The sequence below is a fragment of the Rhodamnia argentea genome, chromosome 7 (genome assembly GCF_020921035.1).
Source record: "Rhodamnia argentea isolate NSW1041297 chromosome 7, ASM2092103v1, whole genome shotgun sequence".
Taxonomy (NCBI): Eukaryota; Viridiplantae; Streptophyta; class Magnoliopsida; order Myrtales; family Myrtaceae; genus Rhodamnia; species Rhodamnia argentea.
In genome coordinates, this window is record NC_063156.1 from 25470069 (window position 1) to 25495521 (window position 25453).

General features: G+C 39.8%; 3 protein-coding genes across 5 annotated transcripts; 2 read left to right on the forward strand and 1 right to left on the reverse strand.

The window, feature by feature from the left end:
• Positions 1–78: 78 nt before the first annotated feature.
• On the forward strand, positions 79–2255 carry LOC115742541 (nitrile-specifier protein 5). Of its 2 annotated transcripts, none has more exons than XM_030676920.2 (2): positions 79–364; positions 1134–2255. In XM_030676920.2, exons 1-2 carry the CDS (start codon positions 335–337, stop codon positions 2079–2081), a joined length of 978 nt encoding a protein of 325 aa, XP_030532780.2. In that variant the 5' UTR covers positions 79–334; the 3' UTR covers positions 2082–2255. The 2 variants fall into 2 exon arrangements, with proteins under 2 accessions (XP_030532780.2, XP_030532782.2); XM_030676922.2 differs by lacking the exon at positions 79–364 and adding an exon at positions 398–1001 and having other exon boundaries at positions 1035–2255.
• Positions 2256–2865: 610 nt separating this feature from the next.
• Positions 2866–5478, reverse strand: LOC115742419. The gene is made up of 2 exons (XM_030676696.2): positions 5228–5478; positions 2866–5089 (listed from the first exon to the last, which is right to left on the reverse strand). Exon 2 carries the CDS (start codon positions 3839–3841, stop codon positions 3137–3139), a length of 705 nt encoding a protein of 234 aa, XP_030532556.1. The 5' UTR covers positions 3842–5089; positions 5228–5478; the 3' UTR covers positions 2866–3136.
• Positions 5479–12827: 7349 nt separating this feature from the next.
• LOC115742418 (phytochrome C) lies at positions 12828–19529 on the forward strand. 2 transcript variants are annotated; one of them, XM_030676694.2, is made up of 5 exons: positions 12828–13096; positions 13214–15894; positions 16462–17278; positions 17641–17937; positions 18726–19529. In XM_030676694.2, exons 2-5 carry the CDS (start codon positions 13833–13835, stop codon positions 18931–18933), a joined length of 3384 nt encoding a protein of 1127 aa, XP_030532554.2. In that variant the 5' UTR covers positions 12828–13096; positions 13214–13832; the 3' UTR covers positions 18934–19529. The 2 variants fall into 2 exon arrangements, with proteins under 2 accessions (XP_030532554.2, XP_048138912.1); XM_048282955.1 differs by having other exon boundaries at positions 12828–15894.
• The last annotated feature ends 5924 nt before the right edge of the window (positions 19530–25453 follow it).

The following is a 25453-nucleotide window of genomic DNA, read 5'->3' on the forward strand; positions in this document are numbered from 1 at the left end:
AGGACTCATGCCTTTCGGGAGAATCTCGATCTTTGAAAAATCCCCACTATTATTACCTAAATAAATAAATTCATCTCAGGGGCTTCACTGCAATTTCCTGCTTCATCAAGGGCTACAAATACAAATTTTGTCACGGAAGAGCTGACACTTGTTTAATGTAAAATGGGTGTCCGTTACCCCCATGTTTTCGATTTTCTTTTGTTTTTCCTGGTATAAATGGAGAAGATCAGACCACAGTTCGGAGAAACCCAGGAGTCAAATTTCTTCGCTGAATCCCTCAAGCCGGCAGCAGAATCTACTGAAGCCGGCAGCAGAATCTACTGGCTAAGCGGCGATGTCTCTGGTTCAAGGGAAATGGGTCAAGGTCGGTTCTTTTCCCCTCCCTCTCTCTGTATATGATGATTTCTTGCTTGTAGGTGGCTGGCTTGTGTCGTGGCCACTCTCTGATCTGCACTGTCTTTCTCTATTTGCCCTCCTGCTGAGATGATCCAACTTTGTGTTGTTTCCTAATTTTTTTACCCAGTTTTCGTGACAACCCTGAAATGGGAAGAGAGATGGGTCGGTTCTTGCGATTTAGCGACAGGATTACATGTTTAGGTGGACCTCTTAGTAGTTGGAGTTGCAGAGGATGCCTCTGTTAGTTTGATACGAAGGAGAAAGAAAAGCCCTGTTGACTCTGGATATCAGTACATATACCTTCGGCTCGACTAATTACTGATTTTGTTGTCACACGCCAACAATTCCTTGGTTGAAGAACATGATGGCGTTAGAATTATTGCCAGAAACATTAGACGAAATCGTCGAGCTGGTTTGCCCTTTCTTCCCTGACCCATAAAAGGGGAAGAAGATGTTTCTTTCTTATCATGCTCGAAGCGAAGTGAGTGCTTTCGTCGTTTTCCCCCCTCCTAGTTCTTCAATTTGTCAAGCTAGTTTGACCTCTCTGGTAAATTAGACTCCATTGACTTTGATCTGTTTTCACTTTGGAGTGATATTCAATTCAAGCTCACTCTTCCATTCGTGTACTCGTCATCCAGATTCCAGAACGAGAAGGCACGCTATCTAGGTTTCATATTGGATGTTGCCCACATCTTTCATTAGTGAATTCTATGTTTTTGCCCTTCTCTGTTTATCAGATCAACCAGAAAGGAACTGCACCAGGGGCCAGAAGCTCACACGCCGTAGCAATTGTGGGTCACACAGTCTACGCGTTCGGGGGCGAATTTGCGCCGCGTGTCCCCGTCGACAACAAGGTCTACTTGTTTGACCTCAAGGAGCAGGCTTGGTCCGTGGCTGAAGCCTCTGGACACATCCCACCTCCGCGCGTCGGTGTCTCCATGGCGGCGGTTGGTGACACCATTTACGTTTTCGGGGGTAGGGACAGCACCCACAAGGAACTCAACGAGTTCTATTCTTTCGATACGTGCACGAACAAGTGGGCCCTACTCTCGAGCGGAGACGTGGGTCCACCGCACCGGAGCTACCACTCGACGGCTGCCGATGACCGCCGGGTGTACGTCTTCGGCGGGTGCGGTGTGGACGGGCGGCTCAATGATCTGTGGGCTTTCGACGTGGTCGATCAGAAGTGGACGCAATACCCGACCGCCGGAGAAAAGTGCAAGGGGAGAGGCGGGCCTGGGCTGGCGGTAGCCCAAGGGAAAATATGGGTCGTGTACGGTTTTGCGGGGAAGGAAGTGGATGATGTGCATTGTTTTGACCCGGCGGAAAACGAGTGGACCCAAGTGGAAACTGGCGGACAGAAGCCCACCGCAAGGAGCGTGTTTTCTACGGTCGGCATCGGAAAGTACATAATAATATGTGGCGGTGAAGTGGACCCGAGTGACTTGGGCCACCTCGGCGCAGGGAAATTCTCGGCTGAGAGCTACTGCTTGGACATGGAGACGCTGGCTTGGAAGAAGCTGGAGGACGGCCCCGATTCAGGCCATCATCCCGGGCCTCGTGGATGGTGTTCATTTGCAAGTGGAGAGCTGAATGGGGAAAAGGGACTTTTGGTTTATGGTGGCAATTCACCCAGCAATGACCGGCTAGATGACATTTACTTCTTCACTCCCTGTCTTGCCTGAAGACTCAATGAAGGTTTTGTGTTTTGTACTGTCTGGTGGGTGACTTTAGTGTCTGAGTGTGGTAAATGAATAAGAACATCGTTTCAGTTGAAGTAATTCTGTCTAGATTTGGATTGAAACAGAAGCGCATCTCCTACATGTAAATAAGACTAATATATTTGGCGTGCTTTATGAGAAATGCAAGTGCAAAACCTCACTCGATCTCTCCTCCGGCTCTGCTAAGGTTGATAATGGAGTTGATTCCTGGAGTTATGGTTGCCTTTTGAGCCTATTAATCAACCAAAAACAGAGAATGTGCCCAAATGTTCTTTTTAGAAACAGGATATCCTGCACATCTGTAGAAGAGCGTGCGAGTTCTCAGAGACAATGCATGCATTACTCTGATATCTGTAAAGGAAGTCTCAATGACAGATAAATGTTAGAGATAGTGGGTAAGATTACAAATTCTGCGACTGCGTAGCTTGGGGAACGGGAGGGCAAAATGAAGAAATCTTACATTAATTATCATGTTACACAGCACACCGATCGCCTCTAGACGACGCCTTGAGAAGATTCTGGCACAGTAGGCCCCGTAAAATTCGTATAAGTTAGAGAGTCTTCGGCGTAACGAGTGGTGCTTTAAAGCATCAAACAGTAACAGTAAAATTAGAAAGTCTTGGCCATCCCTAACTCAGAAGAAGGCACGGTGCACCGTGACTGTATGACTAGTATAATCATAGCGATCATCTTCTCTGGGAGAGGAGTTTTCTTTAGATAAAAAAAAAAAAAATCAGGTCGATTGATTAACATTGAATGCATAGCAAAAGGAGGTCTTATAAAAGAACAGCAAGTGGGGTTCCATCAGATGGCCCTTTCAAATTTTAATACATGAATGTGCATCAAGAGAAAACAAAGGGCCAACAGCACTAAATGCTTTAGAGGGAATCCAAAGTCTCCACCAGGGCAAAATTCAGAACAGAGCAGAGCATAACATGTCCTAAAACCCTAGTTCTTCACATCAGACCCACAAGTGGTAAGGGTATATGGAAAACAGAGCCAGCTTTAAAGGGACTAACTCAAGCTTCAATTTCAAACCCTGAGCACTTGATGGATCCCATGGATATGTCGATCTCGATCAAATTATCATCTTCCTCATTCATCTCATTGATCTCAGCTAAGAGATCAGCTAGACAGCTCTGTTGGAAAAGGGAGTCTGGTGTGAAATCTGTGAATTTTGGCTTCAAACAGAACTTTGGCTCTTCCTCTTTTTGACCAACATAATGCCCACTTGGGATGGAAATCTCAATTAAGCTCTCCTCATCGGTGATCGAGCCGTCTGAGCAATCCGGGCTGGGATCCATGTCTTCCTTGAAAGGCCACTCCACTTCGGAATCTTCACTTGTGGAGAAGTTGTTGATGCATTCACTCTCTGAACTTGAATTCAGTGATGATCTAACTGTGCACCCTTCAGGCTGAAACATATTTGATTGTGCTTGGGCTTCTCTCATCTGGGGCATTGACTCAACTCGTGGCTGGGTAAGCACTGCTCCATCCTCTTTATTAGGCAGAGTTTGTTGATCAGATCTGAAAACCTCCTCCTCGAGAGGTTCTGCCATGAAGACTGGCTTTCGCCTTGATAGTGCGAAGAGAACAATTGACGAGAGTAAAGCTATAGATGTGAAGAAGATTGATGCTAAACCAAACTCCAGTAGATAACCCAAAATCAGCCATGTAATCAGAACTGAAATCCACGTTAGTAGATCGCATATAAGGGAAGACATTTGATTTCCAGTTTCAGTTTCCAGGATCTTTGACTTTTGGGGAAAGAAAGGAGGAAAATATTGATGCTGTTCTCTGAATGATGGACAAAGTGAAAAGATCGTCTTCCACTTTGTATGGATAGAAAAAGCACCAGATATGACGAGATAAGGATGCAGCTCAAACAGTGCTTTCTGTGGGAAAGTTGAGGAACAGGAAAGAAACAGAAGGCACCTTCTGCTGAAAATCAACAATCAAGCCAACCAAGGAGACATAAAAAAAGGCAGGAGATTGCTAGATGAAGTGCAATAGAATGGGAAACAAACACAGCAACTTGGCTAGCAGCAACTTATCCGCAGTCAGAGGAAGAGCGACACTTCGCCTCTTTGAGCTCAAGATGTTGCTGAAAGGTTTGTGGTAACCAAGAAAACTATAGAGGGGCTAGTGCTGCTGCTAAGACACCGCTTCAACAAGTATGTGGAAAAACATCACCACCAAAGTGACCCATATGAACATAACCTAGCAATCAGCATTGAAATTTTGGGAACAAGTACATGCCTGAATTGGGTTTTGCAGAACAAGAAACAAGTTGAGATTGTTAAAAGGAAGAAACTAATTATTTTTTCTGGATTGTTTCTTTTATCACAGTATCATAAGTCACACTTCCCAAGTTTTTTTTATAAAGAACGGAAAGAAAATAAAAGGAACTCGGTTTTATGTTTCCCTACACCAATCAGACGGCTCTCTCCAGCAACTGATTCTCTGGGAAAACCCAAAACCCTGCCTTCCCTTGCATTAGTTTACAGTGATTAGAGCTCGGAAATAGGAGGAGCCATGTGCTCACATCTGAGCTCAACACATGGCACTTTCCTTCCAAAACACCAAGCTCAAGCAGAAGCGGAGCAACAGTGACAGGAGAACAGCCAAGGTCATTATATCAGCTCCTCGTCCTGCCCCTTCTCTGCACCCGAGAAGACCCTGATATCAAAACCAATACCTGAAGCTTCACCATGCACGAGAAAAGGGAGTCACATGAGACCCGTTTGACTGTTCAGGCTTTTCTTCAAACACTTCATCTGGATAACTAACCAGGAGCCTTTTCTCTTGAACGTTCGCTGAAGTTCCCCTTCGATTTCACCCCCAACCTTGCAAGCTCACTGGCGTCAGAGAAGCAGAACCACTTTCCTTCATTCAGCGCCCAGTGGGTCGGACTGAGAACCTGTGTCCAAGTTGAGACTATATGAACGTGAAGCAGCTCGGACTCGCCAGACCTGGAATAAAATATTCAAGAACTTTCACGAGAGATTCCAAAGCTTTACATCGGCCTCAAAAGATCAGTACAGTCGGCGGAAAAGCAAAGTAAGAGCGCCCATTTACAGAAGAAAAAAAAAATCCCAACATAACCATACCAAGCATAGGATCGTTCGACTTTGGCTCCATGTAATCAAATTCAGAAATGGGTCAAGAAAATTCCACTTCAAAAAATTTGAAAGCTCGAAACTTTAAGAGCGGGGGACAATCTAGCGATGCTGCTGCGATGGTTGTTCGCGCTCTTCACTTCCTTGTAATGATGGTTTAGATAACCCTTTGACATTTCGGAAGGAAAATTTATGGGTTCAACCCTGTGGCCATCATGGGAGTGTCCCCACCTGCCTCAAATAGTAGCCCAAACAAAAAAAAAAAAATTTCTCACCATTAGAACTTTGGCGTGCACGGTGTTTATTGGCCGGCCAAATAGGCTCGTGTTTTTCCTCCATCTCCGTCTCGACCCCGCCTTTTGATTCGTGGGTTACAAATATGAAGGCGTGATGATCTTCTCCCCATAAAAATGAATCGTAATATTTGGTAGGATTCGGCGGGCAATTGTAATGAAATAAAGCATAAAAGCGAAAAAGAAAAATCGAGACACAAAGTTTTATTATGACGTTTAGCAGAGTTTCACGATAATTAGCACCTCACAACCCCTTATTACATCACTTAATGACAAGATAAAGAAAAGAAAAAGAGATAATATATAGTAGTGGCCAAAAAATATATATGCTCAAACTATAAAAACCCTCTAGTGCTCGTGGGGCGTTGCCCCCTTCATGCCCCCCGCCGAGGCCTCTCCCCGGACCCCAACCTACTCACCCGAGATTGGGATCCCATGCTTTCTTGTCGATGGGAAGTATGAACTACACCCCAATAATATTAGCTCGTGGCAAAAAAATCAGATTATTTGCCCGAAGAATAACAAAATATTTACTCTATCACGATATGATGATCGATTAAGCCAATGGGATTAGTGACTTAGACAAAGTGAACATAGTTTACCAAACTAAATTTGTACTTCCGATCATTTTTATATCTGGATAGACTAATCGCAATAGACCAAGCTAACAATGTGCTCAAGCATCAATATCGGTTGAATTTAGATTAGGCGAGAAATATAAAATAATACAATTCCAACTTAGATATTTTACTCTATAGCTAGGTAGAACAACAGCGGACTAGAAAATTTTGATATCAAATCAAATGTACCAGGAGCTGATCTTTCTTGGTTCCCACTCAACGGGTTCATCATTGCAATTCACAAATCATCTATCATTCATCGCCACCTTATCCTAAATTTTATATGTATATAAACCCCTAGATTACTAGGAGAATTTCTTGAACTTTGAGAGCAGTTGTTTATTATTATTATTTTTTTTAATAATCAAAGTTGGAATTTTCATTTTTCTTAAATAATCAAAGTGTAGTTATTTTTTTTAAATTACCTGAAATAACCATGATCATGAGGAGCTCTGAGATTGTTATAATTTAGTGTACGTAGTTGATTGCATTATTGTGTTGAGCCCCTCACTAGTTGAGGGGTCGCCCCCGCCCCCCGGGCAGAAGGGGCAACTTAAATTAGGCTTAAAGATTATCTTCTTAATCTTGTCATAATTGCGGTTTTAGGTGTGATGGGTTCTCGTGCAATGTATGATAATGATGACTTCAACTACTATCAATTCCGGCTTGGCTATAGGAATATTCCTCTCCTCTCATTTTTCAACAAGTTTAATGGGCCTCTTTTGTAATAATAATAATAAAAAAAAGACACGTACAATAATTAAACATCATCATTCTCCGGATCGGTATCATAATTTTTGATACTTTGGAGTTTTGAATTAGAAACATGACACAAGTGCAATGGGAAAATTATCAAAAAAGTCGTAAACTTATTGTATTTGTATCATTGCAATCCTAAACCTTTTTTTTTTTTGTCGATTCGATCATAAAAATTTGGCATTCGTACCAATTCAGTTCTTAGCCTTCTAAATTTGTGCCAATTCGGTCATTCTGATCAAGTTTGATCGGAAATCGCTAACGTGGCACGACCAACGTTGTCGTGGTCAATTGTTAATAATGTTTTTTCAATTTGTTATTTTCTTTCTCTTCCTCTTTTTTTCTTCCGCTAGCTGGCCATCGACGAGGACGAGCCTTGCCTAGCGACGGAGAGGTCCGGTGACTCGCCCTCGCCTTCGACCATTCGTCTAGCTCGGTGACCAACCTGAAGGAAGAAGAAGAAAAAAAAAAAAAGAAAGCAATACAAACAAAAGACAAAAATAAAAATAAATAGAAAATAAAAATTTAAAAATACTAAGACATCATTAAAAATTGATCAAGTCAGCACCGATCGCATCATGTTAGCAATTTCCAACTAAAATTGACTAGATTGATTGAATTAGCACAAATGCAAAAGGTTTGGATTTTTTTTTTTATCAAAAATTTAGGATTGAATTGGCAAAAGAAAAATTTAAAATTAAAATGGCATAATTATAATACATTTATGGATTTTTTTGATAATTTTCCCAATTATTTCAAAAAAATTAAATTGCATGCCAATCCATCTACAGTTTTGTCAATACTTTTTGCCCATTTCTTTACTACAAGGACTCTGGTACAGTCTAAATGAAATATAATTATTATTAACAGCATCCGTCCCCACCCTTTTCCCTTAAATGAAAAACAAAATATATTATAAAAAAATGTGTAAATAATCTTATTCGAAAGGCACATTGAGATCATAAAAAATGTGTAACTAATTATTCATCTTGGAAGTAAATTAAATTCAAACACTCGCTAAACTCATGAAATGGGATTCTCTTTAGATCATCTCGACAAGGGTAAAGTATTATCGACCCATGCACGCATGATGGGAAAACCCTAATGCAAGTTGCCTCGTGCTCTTCCTACAATAAACATGGAAACCAACGAAGGCCCGATCGTCGGAGTTCGACTAAATAGAAAATGTCTCTCGAGTTTCGAGACGTTTTCCTAGAGATTAGGAGGATGTGATGTTGTTGAGTAACTCTAGGATTGCGATGTTTTCTTTAATTAGGTGTGGTTTTCTCGAGAATGATGGTCGGGGACCATGCCTAGTCGATTGCTAATGTTATCATTGGAAAATATAACTCGTATAAGATATTCAAGGATCATCGATGTTAGGGCGTGATTCATATTCTTCATAAATAAAAAGGCACGGGAGCAGCGCCCTCTAAACGTCATAAGGGTTTTTATAATTTGAACCCGTATTTTATTGGTAATTTGAGTTTGAGCCCACCAATAGCTACTATTATATTAGGGCGTGGTTCATTTTCTCTATAGATAAAAAGGCACGGGGGCAACGCCCTATGAACGTAAAAGGATTTTTATAATTTGAACCCTTATTTTATTGGTAGTTTGAGTTTGGGATCACGAATAGCTACTGTTATGTGTAATATCTTTCTTTTGTAATTGGGAATTGTAAATAGAGAGGATGAGGGTGCTAATTACAATGGAATTATTTGCATAATGTAGCCTTAGTTTAAGAGCGAAGTACGATAAATCTCGCATCTTGATTTCTCTTTCCCACTATTACTTTCTATTTCGTTGTGTTTGCACATTTAATCCTAACAATTGATAGCATTTATTGTCATTTTCAGCTATTTTCGAACTAGCGAATCTCGGACACTTGCTAAGAAAACCCTTTGTCTAGTGGGTATACACTCCATGTCCCCACTAGTTCCAATGTAACAAGACCAAAATGGTCTACCAGCTATGTGGATTGCGCATATTCAATTTGTTATTGTTAATCCGATCGATTAATTTGAGACCCCATCCATCCCGAAGCACGGGAGGTCTCTTTCCATCCTCCGGTTCTCTCAATAGTGACTCGTCGTGTCGTAACGAGCTAATCGAGATAGCGATAGCTAACTTTGCCCACGGGCCGAAAAAGCCCGAGACAAGCCTTTTTAGGTCTCAACCTAAGGCCCAGTCGTTACGTTTCAACCTACGACTGACTTTGGAGCCAGCTCCCCAACTTTCATCAACTTGACTTTTCCCTCGTCCTCCTTTGTGATCCATATGCATCGACAATCTTCAGTTCAAAGTTCTACTCATCTTATTCTTCTCCATTAAAGTACATTTATTTCCCCATTTTCATCAATCTTTTTTTCTAAGCAAACTTGCAAACTTGTCAGTCCTCTGCGATATGAGAGGCCAACATGCAGTATAATGGCTCGATTCGATCTACTTATGCCGTACTCTTCAATAAAAAATACCCGACGTGGTGACTAAACGCTCCATACGTCGTTACCGGTAATTTAGACACTCTCATATCACAATCAAATTAAATGGTGCTTTGTTCAACTTTGGTTAAATGGTTCTACAAATTATGAACTTGTACATAAGCTATATGTACGTAGTAATATATCAAACTATGATTATGGTAAGGACGAGAATCATGGTCGCTTGCCGGTGAAACGCACCGTTTCCAAGCCCTAACTTTCTCCAACTCTGTCTTGCCCCTACAGCTCAAAACCTTGAAAAGGAGGATTCTGTGGGATCTGCTAAGGCAAAAAGTTAATGGGACAAAATATATTTCTCATTTATTCATATTCTCTTGAATATGGCATATGCTAAATGAATATTACGGTCTCCATTTGAAAATATGGGCGACATCATTTTTTGATAAAAGAAAAATAATCAGCCGAAGATGACAAATTATAAGCTTTCCAGAAGCATATTTTTGTACATGCCAATGCAATTTAGCTATGGTTAATTAGTAATACAACCCCATCAACTTGTAAATATTTTGATTGTCCAAAGACGAAAAGATCGCTATAACCTAACCCAAAAAAAAGAGAGCGAAAAAAGGGAATTCTCTTTTCGCTTTGTTTTTCTCCTGTCTTTATTTTGCACGAATCTTATCGTGTCTTTTTCATTTTTCACTATCCCGTAAATATTCTGGTTTCCCAAAGACGAAAAGATCGCTTATCGCCTAGCCAAAAATGGAAAGAAGGAAAATAAAAGGAACCCCCTTTTCGTTTTAGTCTTTTGTTCTTCCCTCTTTATTTTACAAGCATCTTATCAACCCTTTTTCGCGTATCGATTCGCATCACTCTTTTTTCCACTGCCTTGTAAATATTTCGATTGTCCAAAGACGAAGAGATTGCTTATCATCTAGCCAAAAACAAAAAAAAAAACGAAAAGAAATGGAACCCTCTTTTCGCTTTATGGTTTTTTTTTTTAATCTTCTCTTTATTTTACACGCATCTTATCGCGCCTCTTTTTGCATGCCTATTCCTTTCGTTCTTTTCACGTATTTTCCCACCATCCTATTCTATCTCGGATCTTCTAAACGCGGCTCGCGGGAGGTGCAAAGTAATCATGACTCGATCCGTACATTTCGTGGAGGGTGGTGCGCCGATCCTTTTCATAACGTTCCGAAGGTCGCCACCGCTGGCCGCCCCTTCTCAACCCTCTTCGTTTAATCATAAGGGAAAATGTGTGTCGGACCAACACTAAAGATGTAACACATTCCAATGGCTGAGATCATCCTTTAGCAACTGAGAGAGAGAGAGAGAGATTTAAGGAAAGGTCTTCTCATGGACTTAAGACATAAATACGTCACGGGCCACGAGGAATGATCCTAATGCGAAATCAAAATCCACGTTCTTCTCCGTGCCTCGGATGCAATGTGGTACCATATAACCTCTATCCTCTCCTTGGTTAGAATCTAATCTATATAGCCTTCTTCACCTTCTTTAAAAATAGAAGTACGAGTAATATAAGAAACCAAATCTTTTGCATGGCTCTCCGATTGCAATGTGCGCGCGGTCTTTGTGGTTGGCTTTGCTTTGGATTTGTAGGTAGGCGTCGATAATTACAAGCTCTTCGTGGGTTGCTGAACGCTTCAACAAAGGGCCCCAGCTTAATTAATACAGTTCCTTAACGAATATATGTCTTTCATTTGAAGTGCGTTTTTCTGGCTCTGTAATTTTATGCTTGATGCGTAAAAAACCATGTTGATTGTTCGCTTTTCTCATAATTAAAAAAGGGAAGAAAATGCTTAGGAAAATAAAAGCAAAAAGAAAAAAAAAAAAAAAAGAGAAGCTCAACGGATTACATAATGCTCCTGTTACATCTCCTGCTTCCTAAGAAGTAAGAACCCAACAAGAAGTTCACGAATGCTCGGTTGGTGATTGCCTTTTGCCATAATGTCTGGGGTACTTTTGAGTTTATTTACGTATGAGAAGGTTTTGGATTTTATTTTGCGAATTTGGTAAGTTCTAACGAGGGATATGTTCACTAAAAGTCTTAAAACTTTTCATGAAAGTGCAATTATATTTTAAAATTTGCAAAAAGTACAATCGAGTCATAAAATTTTCTAAATTGACACAATTGATCCTTTCATTAACTCTATCAAATTTGACTAATGAAAATTGTTGTCTTGGCTTTTTTTAATATATCTTTTTGTGGTTAAATGAAGTTGTTTTTCTTCCACTTTTTTTTAATTTTAAAAGGAAAAAAAAAAAAAAAAAAAACGTGGGGCGATGACCCTCGTCTCTAGTTTTGCTTCTGCTTCTATTTTTTTAAATTAAATTAAATAAAAATTATATTAAAAATCGTATTAGTCCAAAATCACGTCATTTTAGCCGCTTCATCGCTAAGTAAGAGATAGAAAATATTTAAAAAAGCCACGTCAATATTTGACAAGTTTTAATATATCCTACGTAAGCATGACGATTCAAAATGGGGAGGCCGACAAGGGCCGTGCTCCTCCAAATGGGCGTTTTCAAATTTAATAAAATATTCATCCATAGCAAATAAAATTAGTAAAAAAATCCGTGGATAAAGTGGCGAGCAAGGATTCTATGACAACGATTTTGATCCGAAAAAGTGATTTTGATTAGAATTGATTTTTTTTTATTCCGTTCTCCGGATGAGTTTTAGAAAATTAGAATGTATATGATAATTGCACAAAATTTCTGTTATTGAAAATAATTTCTCTTCCCGATTTTTGTCATTTAAGTTAGATAGTTGCATAGTTATTTTATGAAATTTCATCCTACATTTGGAATTAATTGAAATATTAATTCATATCGATTATCTTATATAACATATTGCATATTGCATAAAACATTTTTCCATGCTGTTTCATCATAACGAGATTTTAATCTTAAAAAAGAGAGATCATGTTGAGTCGGTGTGTGATTTCGGATTTGTTTAGTTAGTTACCTTTTAATTCTCACTTGTCCAAATAAATTTTAGGCTCTCATATGTAATTTTAGTGTGGTACAATGATTCATTATTGAATGTGGCTACAATGAATAGATCAATTATAGTATAGAATTTAAATAGGGATGTTGATCATATATGTTTTTAACATGTTCGATTTTTGTATTTAAAAAGCAAAAAAAAATGTTTTTGAAAAGTTATTCTTTTTTTTTCAAAATCAGCATTTTTTAATTCTTATTTTTCCTTCAAAATTATTCTCGAAAATAGAATCAGAATAATTTATATTATTAAATGTGTTTCTCATTATTTTTTATTTTAAAAAATAAAATCAGAGGATCAAAATTGTTGTTATGAAAAGGTAAAAATGGGAACTTTAATTGACATATAAAGAGGATGCCAGGATTCTCCTTGCTTGCAGCATGTGTCGTCGGGTTTCAAGATTCAGGTCAGTAGTAATTGGCAGGGAACATCAATTCCTGTACGGCCGACCCCATTGTACTTTCGGAGAGACACGGGCCATGAATTCCCCTGTTCCCACCACGAGAGTTCCCCAAATTAGCACAGCGAGACCGAACTGAACGAAAGCCAAGACAGAGTCACTGTCTTCTTCTTCTTCTTTCTTTGTATGCCGGAAGATTCTGCAGAGCGGTCGATTTTCTTGATTACTCGGGGGGGTCAAGAAACCGCAAGAATTCCGGCCGGCTTTCACGTGTGGGCGCGTGCGTGCTGATCCATGCCCTGCAAAGACAAAAACGGTGCGGTCAGGACCCATATCCTCCCAATTTATATATTGTTCTCTGAGTAAATTAGTTTGATCGGTGTTCTTATACTTTAGTGCAACGTTTTTGTTCTGTTCTCTGGTTTTCGCGCAGAGTCAGTTTGTTCGTATGTGCGAAGCTGTTTGGTAATTGGAGTTGGCTCATTATCCGAAGGCAAAATTTGATAAATTTAAGGTGGGCACCGAGTGACTAGTTCAGTGGATCTTGGCGCATCAGCCATTCAGCTTTCTTGGGTGGTTATCTTCAGTAGGGCTTTGTGAAGGCAGATTCAAGAAGGGCCAAAGGATTGCAATTCTCACTCGGCCTTTTTCCCCTCATGTTTGCCATTTTTTGTTTTTCAGATTGGGAATCTAAGAATTAGAACCCTCATGCGACTTCTGTAGCTTTTTATCTCTTCCTTTACCATTGCTTGATGGGTTTAGTACGAAAAAGACGGGTTTTCTAGATGATAATGAGATTCACTCTGTCGACTTTGACATCGAATCCTGGGTCCGATGGAGCCAGTTGGTGATAAAGGGTTTCTCATTGGTTCTTGATTCTAGCTTTTCATTTTGGCATCTGATGGAATTTTCTCTTTTTCTGTGTACTCTTTCCGGAACATGTGGTTTGAGGATATGTCGGCGGGGTTTAGTGTGGTGGTTTTTGTAGTATCTTGAATAAATCGATTGCAAGTGTAGAAGGAAGATAGTGTGAGGAACTGGGGGAGTTGGAAATGTCGTCCAAATCGACGAACAAGACGGACTGCTCACCAAGCAGCTCGGCTCGATCGAGGCACGGGGCGCGTGTCGTTGCCCAGACACCCATTGACGCGAAGCTTCATATCGACTTTGAAGAATCCGAACAGTTGTTTGATTACTCTACTTCAGTCGACTTCAACATCTCGAGCTCCACTGGCAATGTCCCCTCATTGACCATCTCGGCGTATCTTCAGAAAATGCAGAGGGGGCAGCTGATCCAACCCTTTGGTTGCATGGTCGCTGTCGATGAACAGAATTTCACCGTTCTCGCCTACAGTGAAAATGCCCCAGAAATGTTGGACTTGGCCCCACATGCAGTTCCTAACATTGAGCAGCAAGAAGCCCTTACGTTCGGCTTGGATGTCCGAACTCTATTTCGGTCCTCGGGTGCGGCTGCCTTGCAGAAAGCCGCAAATTTTGGGGAAGTTAATCTTCTCAATCCCATATTAGTACACTGCAGAACTTCGGGCAAGCCCTTTTATGCAATTCTTCACAGAATTGATGTGGGCTTAGTCATAGATTTGGAGCCAGTGAATCCAGCTGATGTTCCTGTGACGGCTGCGGGAGCCTTAAAGTCTTATAAGCTCGCGGCAAAGGCCATCTCTAGATTGCAATCTTTGCCGAGCTGTAGTATATCTTTGTTATGTGACGTACTCGTTAAGGAAGTCAGCGAACTGACTGGTTATGATCGTGTCATGGTGTATAAATTTCATGAGGATGAGCATGGGGAAGTTATTGCTGAGTGCTGTCGGCCTGATCTAGAACCTTACCTGGGGTTGCATTATCCAGCTACTGATATTCCACAGGCATCAAGGTTCCTCTTCATGAAGAATAAGGTCAGGATGATATGTGACTGTTCGGCTTCACCAGTTAAAGTAAACCAAGACAAGCGATTGGCCCAGCCACTAAGTCTTTGCGGTTCCACTTTGAGATCTCCTCACGGGTGTCATGCTCAGTACATGGCAAACATGGGTTCAATTGCTTCTCTTGTTATGTCTGTTACCATTAATGAGGATGATGAAGACACGGAAAGCAACCAACAGAAAGGAAGAAAATTATGGGGTTTAGTAGTTTGCCACCACACAATTCCCAGGTTTGTTCCATTTCCTTTGAGGTATGCTTGTGAATTCTTGATTCAAGTTTTCGGTGTACAAATAAACAAGGAAGTTGAGTTGGCAGCTCAGTCGAGGGAGAAGCACATCTTGAGAACGCAGACTGTTCTCTGTGACATGCTCCTTAGAGATGCTCCTCTAGGTATTGTCACTCAATCACCAAATGTTATGGATCTCGTGAAGTGTGATGGGGCTGCTCTCTACTACCAGCAGAAGTTTTGGCTGCTCGGGGTCTGTCCTACAGAGGCACAGATTAAAGAATTAGCGGATTGGCTTCTTGAGTATCATAGTGGGAGTACTGGCTTAAGTACCGATAGCCTTATGGAAGCTGGTTATCCTGGAGCTTCGGTCCTCGGTGATACAATTTGTGGGATGGCAGCCATTAAGATTACTTCAAAGGACTTCCTTTTTTGGTTCCGCTCCCACACTGCAAAAGAGATCAAATGGGGTGGCGCGAAACATGATCCTGGTGACAGAGATGATGGTAGACGTATGCACCCCAGGTCGTCATTCAGTGCATTTTTGGAGGTTGTTAAGCACAGGAGTGTACTGTGGAAGGATGTCGAAATGGATGCTATCCATTCCTTGCAGCTGATATTGAGGGAATCTTTGCACGATGATTTGATTCAAGATTCCAAGGTTCTTGTAAATGTTCCTTCACCTGAGAACCGGGCTGTCATTGATGATAGGATACAAAAGATGGACGAATTGCGTTTTGTCACAAATGAGATGGTACGCCTCATTGAGACTGCTGCTGTCCCTATCCTGGCTGTTGATGCATCTGGTAATATCAATGGGTGGAACGACAAGGTCGCTGAAATCACAGGTTTTTCGGTTCAGCATGCAATAAACATGCCTATAGTTGATCTAGTTGCAGATGACTCGGTAGATAGAGTGCGGAAGATGCTCTCGTTGGCCTTGCAAGGTATGTGCTTCTCAAGATCTTATCAGCTAGCTTAATCCAAAATCAATAGTTATACGTGCAATTTCGATATGTAGTTTTGACTAGTTGTGGTACTCAAACTGATTGACTGCACAGTCTGAAGCTGAAAAGTTGCGTGCTCGCTGCAGAGTGAAAGAAATATTCTTCAGTTATTCATACATAATTCACTTGAATTACCGCCATATCTTTATGGTGAATAGATTTAGCTTACTAAAATTGGTGTGATTGTTCCGACTCTTTTTTCCATGTCTGTTAAGCAAATTCGCTGATGTTCTTAGTATCAGTTCCATACTTAGCAATTGTTCTACTGTCTGATGAAATGCCGTGTTTGTCAGGAATAGACAGCTATAATAATTATCAATGTATTGCTGGATTTTCTCTATACTACATGATGGTAGATACCTGATATGTGTATGATAAGTACATATTAATATTATTAATAATCTTAACCCTTTGGAATCTTGACATAATTGTCTTAATGTTCTTGTCTGACTTTCGTTCTTCCTGTCTTGCATGTCTTCTGATTGGTTGAGGACTAATACGTGGCAGGTGTTGAAGAGCAGAATGTCGAAATCAAGCTAAAAAAGAATGGCATTCAAGATGACAAAAGTCCTCTGGTATTGGTAGTTAATGCATGCTGTAGCCGTGATGCAAAGGAAAACGTGGTGGGAATATGCTTCGTTGGACAGGACATTACTGGACAAAAGATGATTGTGGACAAATATACCCGTATCCAAGGTGATTATGTTGGAATTGTGCGGAATCCATCTGCACTTATTCCTCCAATTTTTTTGACCGATGAGTATGGACGGTGCTTGGAATGGAACGATGCAATGCAAAAACTCTCCGGTTTAAACAGGGAAGAAGTTGTTGACAGAATGCTACTTGGCGAGGTTTTCACGGTTAACAACTTTGGTTGCCGTCTAAAAGATCATGACACTTTAACCAAACTGAGGATCTTGTTGAATGGTGTAATTGCAGGACAGGATGGGGATAAACTTCTGTTTGGGTTCTTTGATCAGCATGGTAGGTATATTGAGGCACTAATTTCTGCAAACAAAAGAACAGACACCGAGGGAAAGATCACTGGGGTATTGTGCTTTCTTCATGTCACCAGTCCAGAGCTTCAGTATGCCATGCAGGTTCAGATGATGTCAGAGCAAGCTGCCGCTAATAGCCTTAAGAAATTGGCTTATATCCGCCAAGAGATTAGAAAACCTCTCAATGGGATAATATGCGTGCAAAATCTGATGGGGGCCTCTGATTTAAGCAATGAGCAGAGTGAACTTTTGAAGACGAGTACTTTGTGTCGGGAGCAGCTAGAGAAGATTGTTAATGACACTGACATTCAAAGCATAGAAGACTGGTATGTTGTCCCAATGTGATGGTATACCTGTAAATATGTATTCATCGAGGATGTAAAATTGGTTTTCGTCTTTGCTCTCTTCTTCTCCTTTGGGAGGCCAAGTGTCTTACTTCTTATGGAAAATTTCTGATTAAGTTGTTTTTCGTGGAACATCTTATGGGCACCTGTCTAAATCGTGGGAAACTTCTTAGAATTTGGAATTGCTATAAGGAAAACTGGTCTATTTTCTTTTTATTTTTAGATTTTTCTTGGCTTCGCCCCATGAAAGTTTACTTTTCCTGAATGAGTTACATGATTTCCTTAACTTTTAACTTTATTAATGAACTTTTCCTTGTTTGTCAATTATGGTGCCAATATGACAGTTATGGGGAACTGAACATGGGCGAGTTCAACCTTGAGCAAACGCTACGAGTTGTCATAAATCAAGCAATGATACTGAGCCAAGAACGTGCGGTACAGGTCGTTCTTGATTTGCCTGTTGAAGTGTCGACCGTGCATTTATATGGTGATAAGTTGAGATTGCAGCAAGTTCTTTCCAATTTTCTGACAAATGTGATCCTTTTCACCCCCAACAATGAAGCATCATCTGTGATCCTGAGGGCAATTCCAAGAATGGAGCAGATAGGGAAGAAGATGCACATAGTCCACCTCGAATTTCGGTAATTTGCACATTCATAATATGATCTCAATGTTACCATCTTTCCCTGTATATTGCACCCATATATGCTTACAGAGCTCAAATTTGGAAAATTGTAACACTTGTGCTGGAATGTCATATTAGCTTTTTGAGCAGAATAACGTGTCTTCTAAATATGGTTAAGTTTGTGACTGATCTACCTCCCTCGATGATTAATAGCTTTCATCATATAGTTGCATGAATATGTAGAAGTTCCAAAACGATGAGATAAGTTAGTCAAATCGCTCTATGTACTTTCCCTCCTTGGGTCTAGACATTGATGAGCATTTATTTGATGCTGCATTGGTTTCTCTGGTGGCATAAATATTGATCTTGTTGCTACTTTCTGAAAGTAAGGAAACCATCACCGTTAATGCATCATCTTCATTGCACGGTACTTACAGTGATGATGAGGTAGCCTGTCATTGCACTTCTAAGTATTGTAGGTGCAGTTCATTTACTTTTTTAGTAACTCGACCATTGCTCCAACACATTTATAGTTGCTTTAATGCTCTGATACATGCCCTGAGAACTGTTTCATCTTGTAGTTGTCAAAAGTTTCTAAAAGAATCTAAATGAAACGATAGTGCTGGTATTTTTGAAGACTGAATGGTCATGAAACATCAATGTGTTTATCAATAATATTTAGAAATGGTCATAGGTGATGTGGTTGTAAAACATCTGATCCCAGTTAGATGAAAATGCTTGATCTTGGCTGTTTCGGTGGTCAAATGCATGCTACAAATTCAGCACATTGAACTGTGATTTCAGGATTACACATCCAGCACCTGGAATTCCAGAGAAATTGATTAACGAGATGTTTCACCACAGCCAAGGTGTGTCGAGGGAAGGCCTTGGACTGTACATCAGCCAGAAGCTCGTAAAGATAATGAACGGAAGTGCTCAATATCTTAGGGAGGCAGAGAGGTCGTCCTTCATTATTCTGGTGGAATTTCCGCTTGTTGATCACTCCAGTTGATGAAGTTTCTTTCAAAAGGCTTTTTAAGCAGACAAGTTCCTGTAGCCGCTCGCTGCCCCAAGAGGGGTCCATTCTCACGTCTGTTGAGTGCTTTTCTTGGTGCATGTGCATGCGGAATTTCGAGTGACGAGTTGCAACAATAAACATGGTTCTCAATTTGTAAAGCAGAGTCAATTTTCAGAATCAGAAGTGGGGATGAATATTTGTATGGGTGGCTCTTTTCCACCAAGTCAACACTGGAAAAGTTTCTAGTGACTTGGGAATCCCACCAAGCCGTCTGTGGATTGTCATTTCGCCATGCTGTGTTTTCTCAGTGAAAATTCGAGTGTCTCGAACTGAATTGGGTTCAATTAGCAGATGGTGCAGAGCTGGTCATGTGGCGTGATAGCCTCAAGAAAATTCGATGGAGCTGATTTTTTCTTCGCTGAAATTCGAGGCCTGATAACCAGTTCAGTCTGGGGGGAAAAGGGAATAGAGGTAAGCGAGCCAAGCTTCTTTGTATATATTGCTGAGGAATGAAAAAGCAAAAAATGATTGCTGGCTGTATCCCTCTTGGTTGAAATAACAAGCCTCTTCGAAGGCGAGCTTTTTCGCAACAATTGCATTTACTTGTTCATATTGCGCTTCTTTCTCAGAATGCACTAGACTCATCCCAAAGTTCTTTGTCGGATGTACGTACTAATTACATTGCAATGGGAGGAGGGAAACTCCTCTTGAAAGGAACCTTACATGTAGCTTCATGATAGGTTTGAGCTCCCGTATGTGTTTCTCTTGGGTGATCCGAGTGCATGCGCACCTAGTTCACTCAATTCGTGTTGAAATGCACGTGTGAGTTGTGTTAAAAAAGTCTCATATTGAAAGATTGTTGTGTTATTCTGTTGTGTTGTAGTTAATATATTTTAGTTGGCTAAAAACCCACCGACTTGATTTTTGAATGAATGTGGATCTAATTAAATATGTTGACAAACTCAAACTTGGGATTCCTCTTGGATCTGCTCAGGTGAAGATATTGCGGTCAATTAAGGCAACAAAGTGAAGATTCGAGCTGAGACATGTTGATGCAGAAGGATGGGTGAATTTATACTGAGCTCACACATAAGGGGATTGTTGAGATGCATGCATGAGTTTGTGCTGTGAAGTAGTAAATATATTCTAGTTGGCTCATGGTAAGTTGATATGTTGACTGGTTCGGACTTGAACTCTCTATTGTGATCTCCCTAGGTGAAAGTATCGATCTTCTATTGCCTGCTCCCAACAATCTGTTGGATCTAGTGGGGCTGACGAGGGAGTCCCAGGAGTTGGCACTTGGCAGTTAGCATGCCTAGGTTCACCATAGGATGGCTCCTTTTGCGCACTCCTATTTGTTGAGCTGAAGATGCGGGTGTTTCCCACTTTGGCAATTCACTGCAAGAGACTAGGAAATTGACGATCAGCCAATCTCTTCAAGGATAATCAACCGGTTCTGGCTGTCGTGGCTTTTCTTCTTCGATTCTAAACATACGTGTGAATGCATCATGATGCGTCGGGAGACCGTCGCATTTTGGACTCAGGGAAGCTTTCTCCGACATTTTTGTGGAACATACTGGATATAGAGTTAAGCATTTGCCTTTTCATTTAATCTTTTCATTATCCTTTTCTCGAGTTGAAGGAGAACGATGCTTGAATTCAACTGGTCTGAGTTTACGGTATAGTCCATCGTAGACAGCATCGTACTCAGACGGGGTTTATTTCAAGCTTTGTATGTAAGTGTATGTACATGTAGTGCGTTTGACCAAGATATGGTTTCCCGACAGAGGTTGTGTCTCGATTCTATGCATCACACCGAGTCCCCGGACCAACATTGTGTCGACTGTTCAGACACTGCGCGTTCCACTTGGTCACGGATTGTGAACGATCAGCTCGGTTTGGTTTATATCCTTGATACATGTTATCTTGCAAAGGTTTAATATCTATGTTGAGCTTCTTGTTTACCTATACGCTTGATGCGAACCGTCTGAAATAGACCCGGAGGATGCCAAGTTATTGGTTTGGTGGGATTCGTGATTTGATTGAATTGCCTTGGCTTTCCTTCGAATTGAGCCAAATTGTAACCCGGTTTCCCCTTACTCCAATAGCGAGTTTCGGACAGGCCAATCATGTTTGCCCTAAGCAGAAACTTTTTTTTTTGAAGCAGAAATAATATTTCATTTCATTCACTTTCTCGGGACACAAGAGAGAAATATCGTAGTTCAACTACAAACCAAACAACTTCAAAACAAAACAAGCTTTAGATAATAAGATAAATCATCGGAACAAAAGTATGAGTCACAAGCTTAAAGAGCACATCTATGATTTCTTTACATCGTAATCGGCGGTCGATCATCGAATTCGTCTTCAATAATAAGCGCACACCGAGAACTTCATTTGTTGCTACGGTTTTGCTTTTCAGCGATACACATCTAGATTTGGTGTCCCCAACACCATCACCGGGAAAAGTAAAAAAGTTGAATGAGCATAGATTTGACACTTGTGAGAACGAAACCTTCACGAAGCTCCTCCGATCTCCTTCAAAATTGGACTTGTTCACTAATGAAACCCGAGAAGAGCAAAACCCCGAAAACATACGCGTAGAAATCCCAAATCTAAACTAAACCGGGATAAAAATCTTCCAAAAATGAGATAGAAAAGCTTTTAGATCTAGACTAAATCGGAAGAGACAAGTTTTCAAATGGAATGAAAGCAAGAAGAAAAAAAATAGAAAATCAAAACAACTTGAGAAAAGGCAGAGGGGGAGGGATTTCTCTCTCCCTCGGAAAATGCTTTTCAAATGTTCCGCATGGAGTTTTAATATTTTTAAATATTTTAAATAATTTTTTTAATGGTTGAGAAAAGAAAAAGAAGAAAAAACAAAATATTTATTAAAATTATAAAAAAAATATTCATGTTAGCGCCAACCATGACAAGTATGTAGACATGGCCACGGGCCGGTTTGAGCTTGGAACCGGCCCGGCCCCTCATGAGTCGGTTACGGTTTAAAAAAATTCAAAACCGGTTCCGAACCGCAAAAAAAAAAAAAAAAAGGAGAAAAGAGCCAACGGCTCTTCCCCCTCCCCCTCCCCAAACGACCTAAAATTGGGCCGAATCGGAACCGGCCTAGAACCGGGACTGCCCCTTTAAGGGCCGGTTCCAGTTCAAGCATAGCCACGAACCGGAACCGCCGGTTCATGAACCCGAATCGGCGGTTCACGGCTCGTGGCCATGTCTACACCTATGACAACCGACGCCCACGTTAGCTAATTTTCGATCAAAATTGGCTAGATTAACTCAATTAACAAATATGCAAAAGATTTAGAACCGCATTGGCATCAATGCAAAAGGTTTAGTACTCTTGACATCAATACAAAAGGTTTAGGACTAGAAAAATTCCAAATGAGACTTTTCCTAATTTATTTAGTTTCTGATTCTAAGTCAATTCATTATTTTGTGACAAAATTCCAACTAAGAGCTTGGAACTTATTTCAAGTAGGAGCTTGAAATGGCCATGTCGATATCAAATAAAGGCATGAAGTGACTATGGCGATTTCAAATAAGGGCCTCCCTTATCAGCTGGCTGAATATTCCTATCGATCAAGGACATTTTCGCCTTAAAACCATTGTAATATTAATTTTTTTTGTTTTTTCTCATTAATTTTTTTTTTTTTTGGTTTACTATAGCCAGCGAGGGCTGGCCAAGCGACCCCCGCCCGGATCCGGAGCCCTCTTTGGGTATCATTAGAGACCGACCACCTGTGAAAAAGAAAGAAAAATGAAAAAAGGAAGAAATAAAGAAAAAATAATAATAAAGGACGATAATGCTCTTATTTGAGACTGTCATTGCCACTTTCGGCCCTTATTCGAAATCATGTCCACTTCTATCCTTATTTAAAAAAATTATAACACTTTAAGCCCTTACTTGGAAATTTCCTATCTTTGGTGCCGTGAGACTGGCTGAAATAAGTGACGAATGAAATTTGTTGCTATATATTTTTGTGAGTTTAGTGGCAAAATTCACATAAAAGGACACAAGAACATATTTAGGATCATTTCTTTTATTTCTTCTTTCTTCTTTCTTCTTCTTCCCTCAATCCCGACTGTAGAAGCTCACGCCTCACGAGCCACCTGTCTCCAATACCCGCCCACTCCCGTCCCCCCTTTCCATGCGGTTCCATCTAGGGATGGGCACAATGAATCGATTGGCGTTAGAACCACCCGAATCGAATCGAAAATTGCCTGGATCGGATAGAATTGGCCAATTGGGTCCGATTCTGGAGGTCCCTAGTTCTTTAAGATGAAACTAGTGTCCGGACGGTCCGGGTCCAAGAGAAAACTAGACCGACCGGGCCGCCCAATCAAATTGATAATTTCCTTTCTAATTTTTCAAAAAATAAAAATGCTGAAGAAACAAGAAGAAGCTTCTTCGTTCCCAATTCCCATTCCGTGATCTACTATACAAACGCGAGACTCCTGCGAAATATTGATATAAATAATACGACATAAGATACACGCATTGCCCAGTGGAGTTTGACCTCGCAAATTTTACCACAAACGATATTCTCCCCCGAAAAAGATTTAATGAGTCTCCAGAACTGCGGGTCTATGAGAAAACCGAACCAACCCAGATCATGCTCACCCCATAGTTCCATCCGCCGTCGCTGCCCTCACAGGGGGCCTAATTGGTGGGCAAACAGGAGGACTTTTTGCCAAAGTTAGTAATCTAAGGGTTTGTTTGGCGGTGATTCTGTTTCCCAAAAATGATTCTGATCAAAATCACTTTTTTGATTCATTCCCCATGGATGATTTTTTGAGAATCAAAATGCGTTTGGTAACTGTTTAAAATTTTTGTTCCTAGAACAAAAACGCGTTTGGTAGCTGCACAAAATTTTCGTTCCCAATTTTTCATTTAAATCAAATAATTATATAATCACATTTGATGGCAAAGAGGGAAAATAATCAAATAGTGATTATGGAGCAAAAAAAAAAAAAGTAACAAAATTTCCGTTCCCAATTTGTTTGTTGATTTTTCATGAGTATGCAATCGTTTATATTGTTTGAAAAGTAATTCGTATTACATTTACAGAATTTGTCTAAATCATTTGTTTGTTATTATTTCTCGTGACTTTTAGATTGATTACCAAAAAAAAAAAAAAATGAAAGAAAAGCTCCTCATTGTGCAACCGCCTATAGTTTTGCACTCTTGTAATTACACATCGTACAAGCTTACAAGACCTGCAACCCAACTACATTGATTTTTTCTTCACCCGACTCGACAAACTTTTTTGTGCGGCTCGAAAAATGGAGAAAAAATGGAGATTTAGTTGAAGATGCGGAGGGTTGGGTCCAATCTTTAATAAAAAAAAAAACATAAAAATTGAAAAAACATAATAGGAAATAAAAAATAAAACTTAATTAGAATAAAAAATAAAATAGCTAAAAATTCGAAAAAAAAATGCGTATTAGAGGTCCCTTAATATAAAAAATAAATTAGATTTAAAAATTTTCTAAAAACTAATTTTTTAAATATAAATATAAATTTAACTTGAATTTAAAAATAGGCTTAAAATTTTACAAAAAAAAAAACAATATTTTAAGAAAAAGGGGGGGGGGGAAGCGGTGACGAGAATTTTTTTTCAAAATTTTAGCTATTTTCAATCTAAATTTTTTTAATTATTTTTAAATTATTAAATTAAAAATCTAAATATTTTTTATTTCCCCATTTCTTAAAATTTTAAATTTTTTTATTAAATTTTCCTTAAATAAAATTTTTAATTTAAGAAAATTAGTTTTTAGAAAATTTTAAAATTGAATTTTAATTTATTTTAATTTATTTAAAGTTGAAAATCCACGTGGACTTTTTTTTTAAATAGTACCATTTTATATTAAAATTTTAATTATAAGTATGAGAGATAAGTCATAAGTATATTGTGTAAAAAAGTGATCCTCAAAAGTGTTCCAAAACACCGTAATCATCTTTTTTTTGTTTCTGAAACGTGGTCCAAAAGTGTTCCAGCAACCTTAATCAAAATCATTTTTTTTTTTCCATTACCAAACATGTTTTTGATCCTTTTTTGTTTCTAGGAACAGAAACAGAGGATCGGAATCACCGCCAAACAGACCCTAAGTCGTCAATTTAGTTTACCATGAGTCTGCCATGTAAAGGATAAAATTTCTGAGACTGAAGTTACCTTCCCTAGAAGTTTTAACATGCAAATGTGCCTACCTAAACTTAGAACATCCCAGTCCATGCAATTGCGATGTCACATTTTTTGCTTCTTTCAAGCAAGCACCCACTATTTCACATGCGAGCAACCAAATAGTGGGTGCTTGCTTGAAAGAAGCAAAAAATATGACACATAAAGATTAGGGGTGTGCGATTTCATTGGATTTATGGGGGACAAGGATCGGATCACTCGAAAAATAAGTCCGAGAATCGGTTCCCATTCAAATCGATCCGAAAATCGGTTCTAAATTTTGGGAACTGGTTGGAATGGGCAGGTTCTCGGTT

Excerpts from the sequence above, each read along its gene's own strand:
- LOC115742541 (XM_030676920.2), top strand. The coding sequence starts at position 335 with ATGTCTCTGGTTCAAGGGAAATGGGTCAAG. Across the intron at positions 365-1,133 it reads TTCAAGGGAAATGGGTCAAG|ATCAACCAGAAAGGAACTGC; the intron begins GTCGGTTCTTTT and ends TCTGTTTATCAG.
- LOC115742419 (XM_030676696.2), bottom strand. The coding sequence starts at position 3,841 with ATGTCTTCCCTTATATGCGATCTACTAACGTGGATTTCAGTTCTGATT.
- LOC115742418 (XM_048282955.1), top strand. The coding sequence starts at position 13,833 with ATGTCGTCCAAATCGACGAACAAGACGGACTGCTCACCAAGCAGCTCG. Across the intron at positions 17,279-17,640 it reads ATTCAAAGCATAGAAGACTG|TTATGGGGAACTGAACATGG; the intron begins GTATGTTGTCCC and ends CCAATATGACAG. Across the intron at positions 17,938-18,725 it reads ATAGTCCACCTCGAATTTCG|GATTACACATCCAGCACCTG; the intron begins GTAATTTGCACA and ends CTGTGATTTCAG.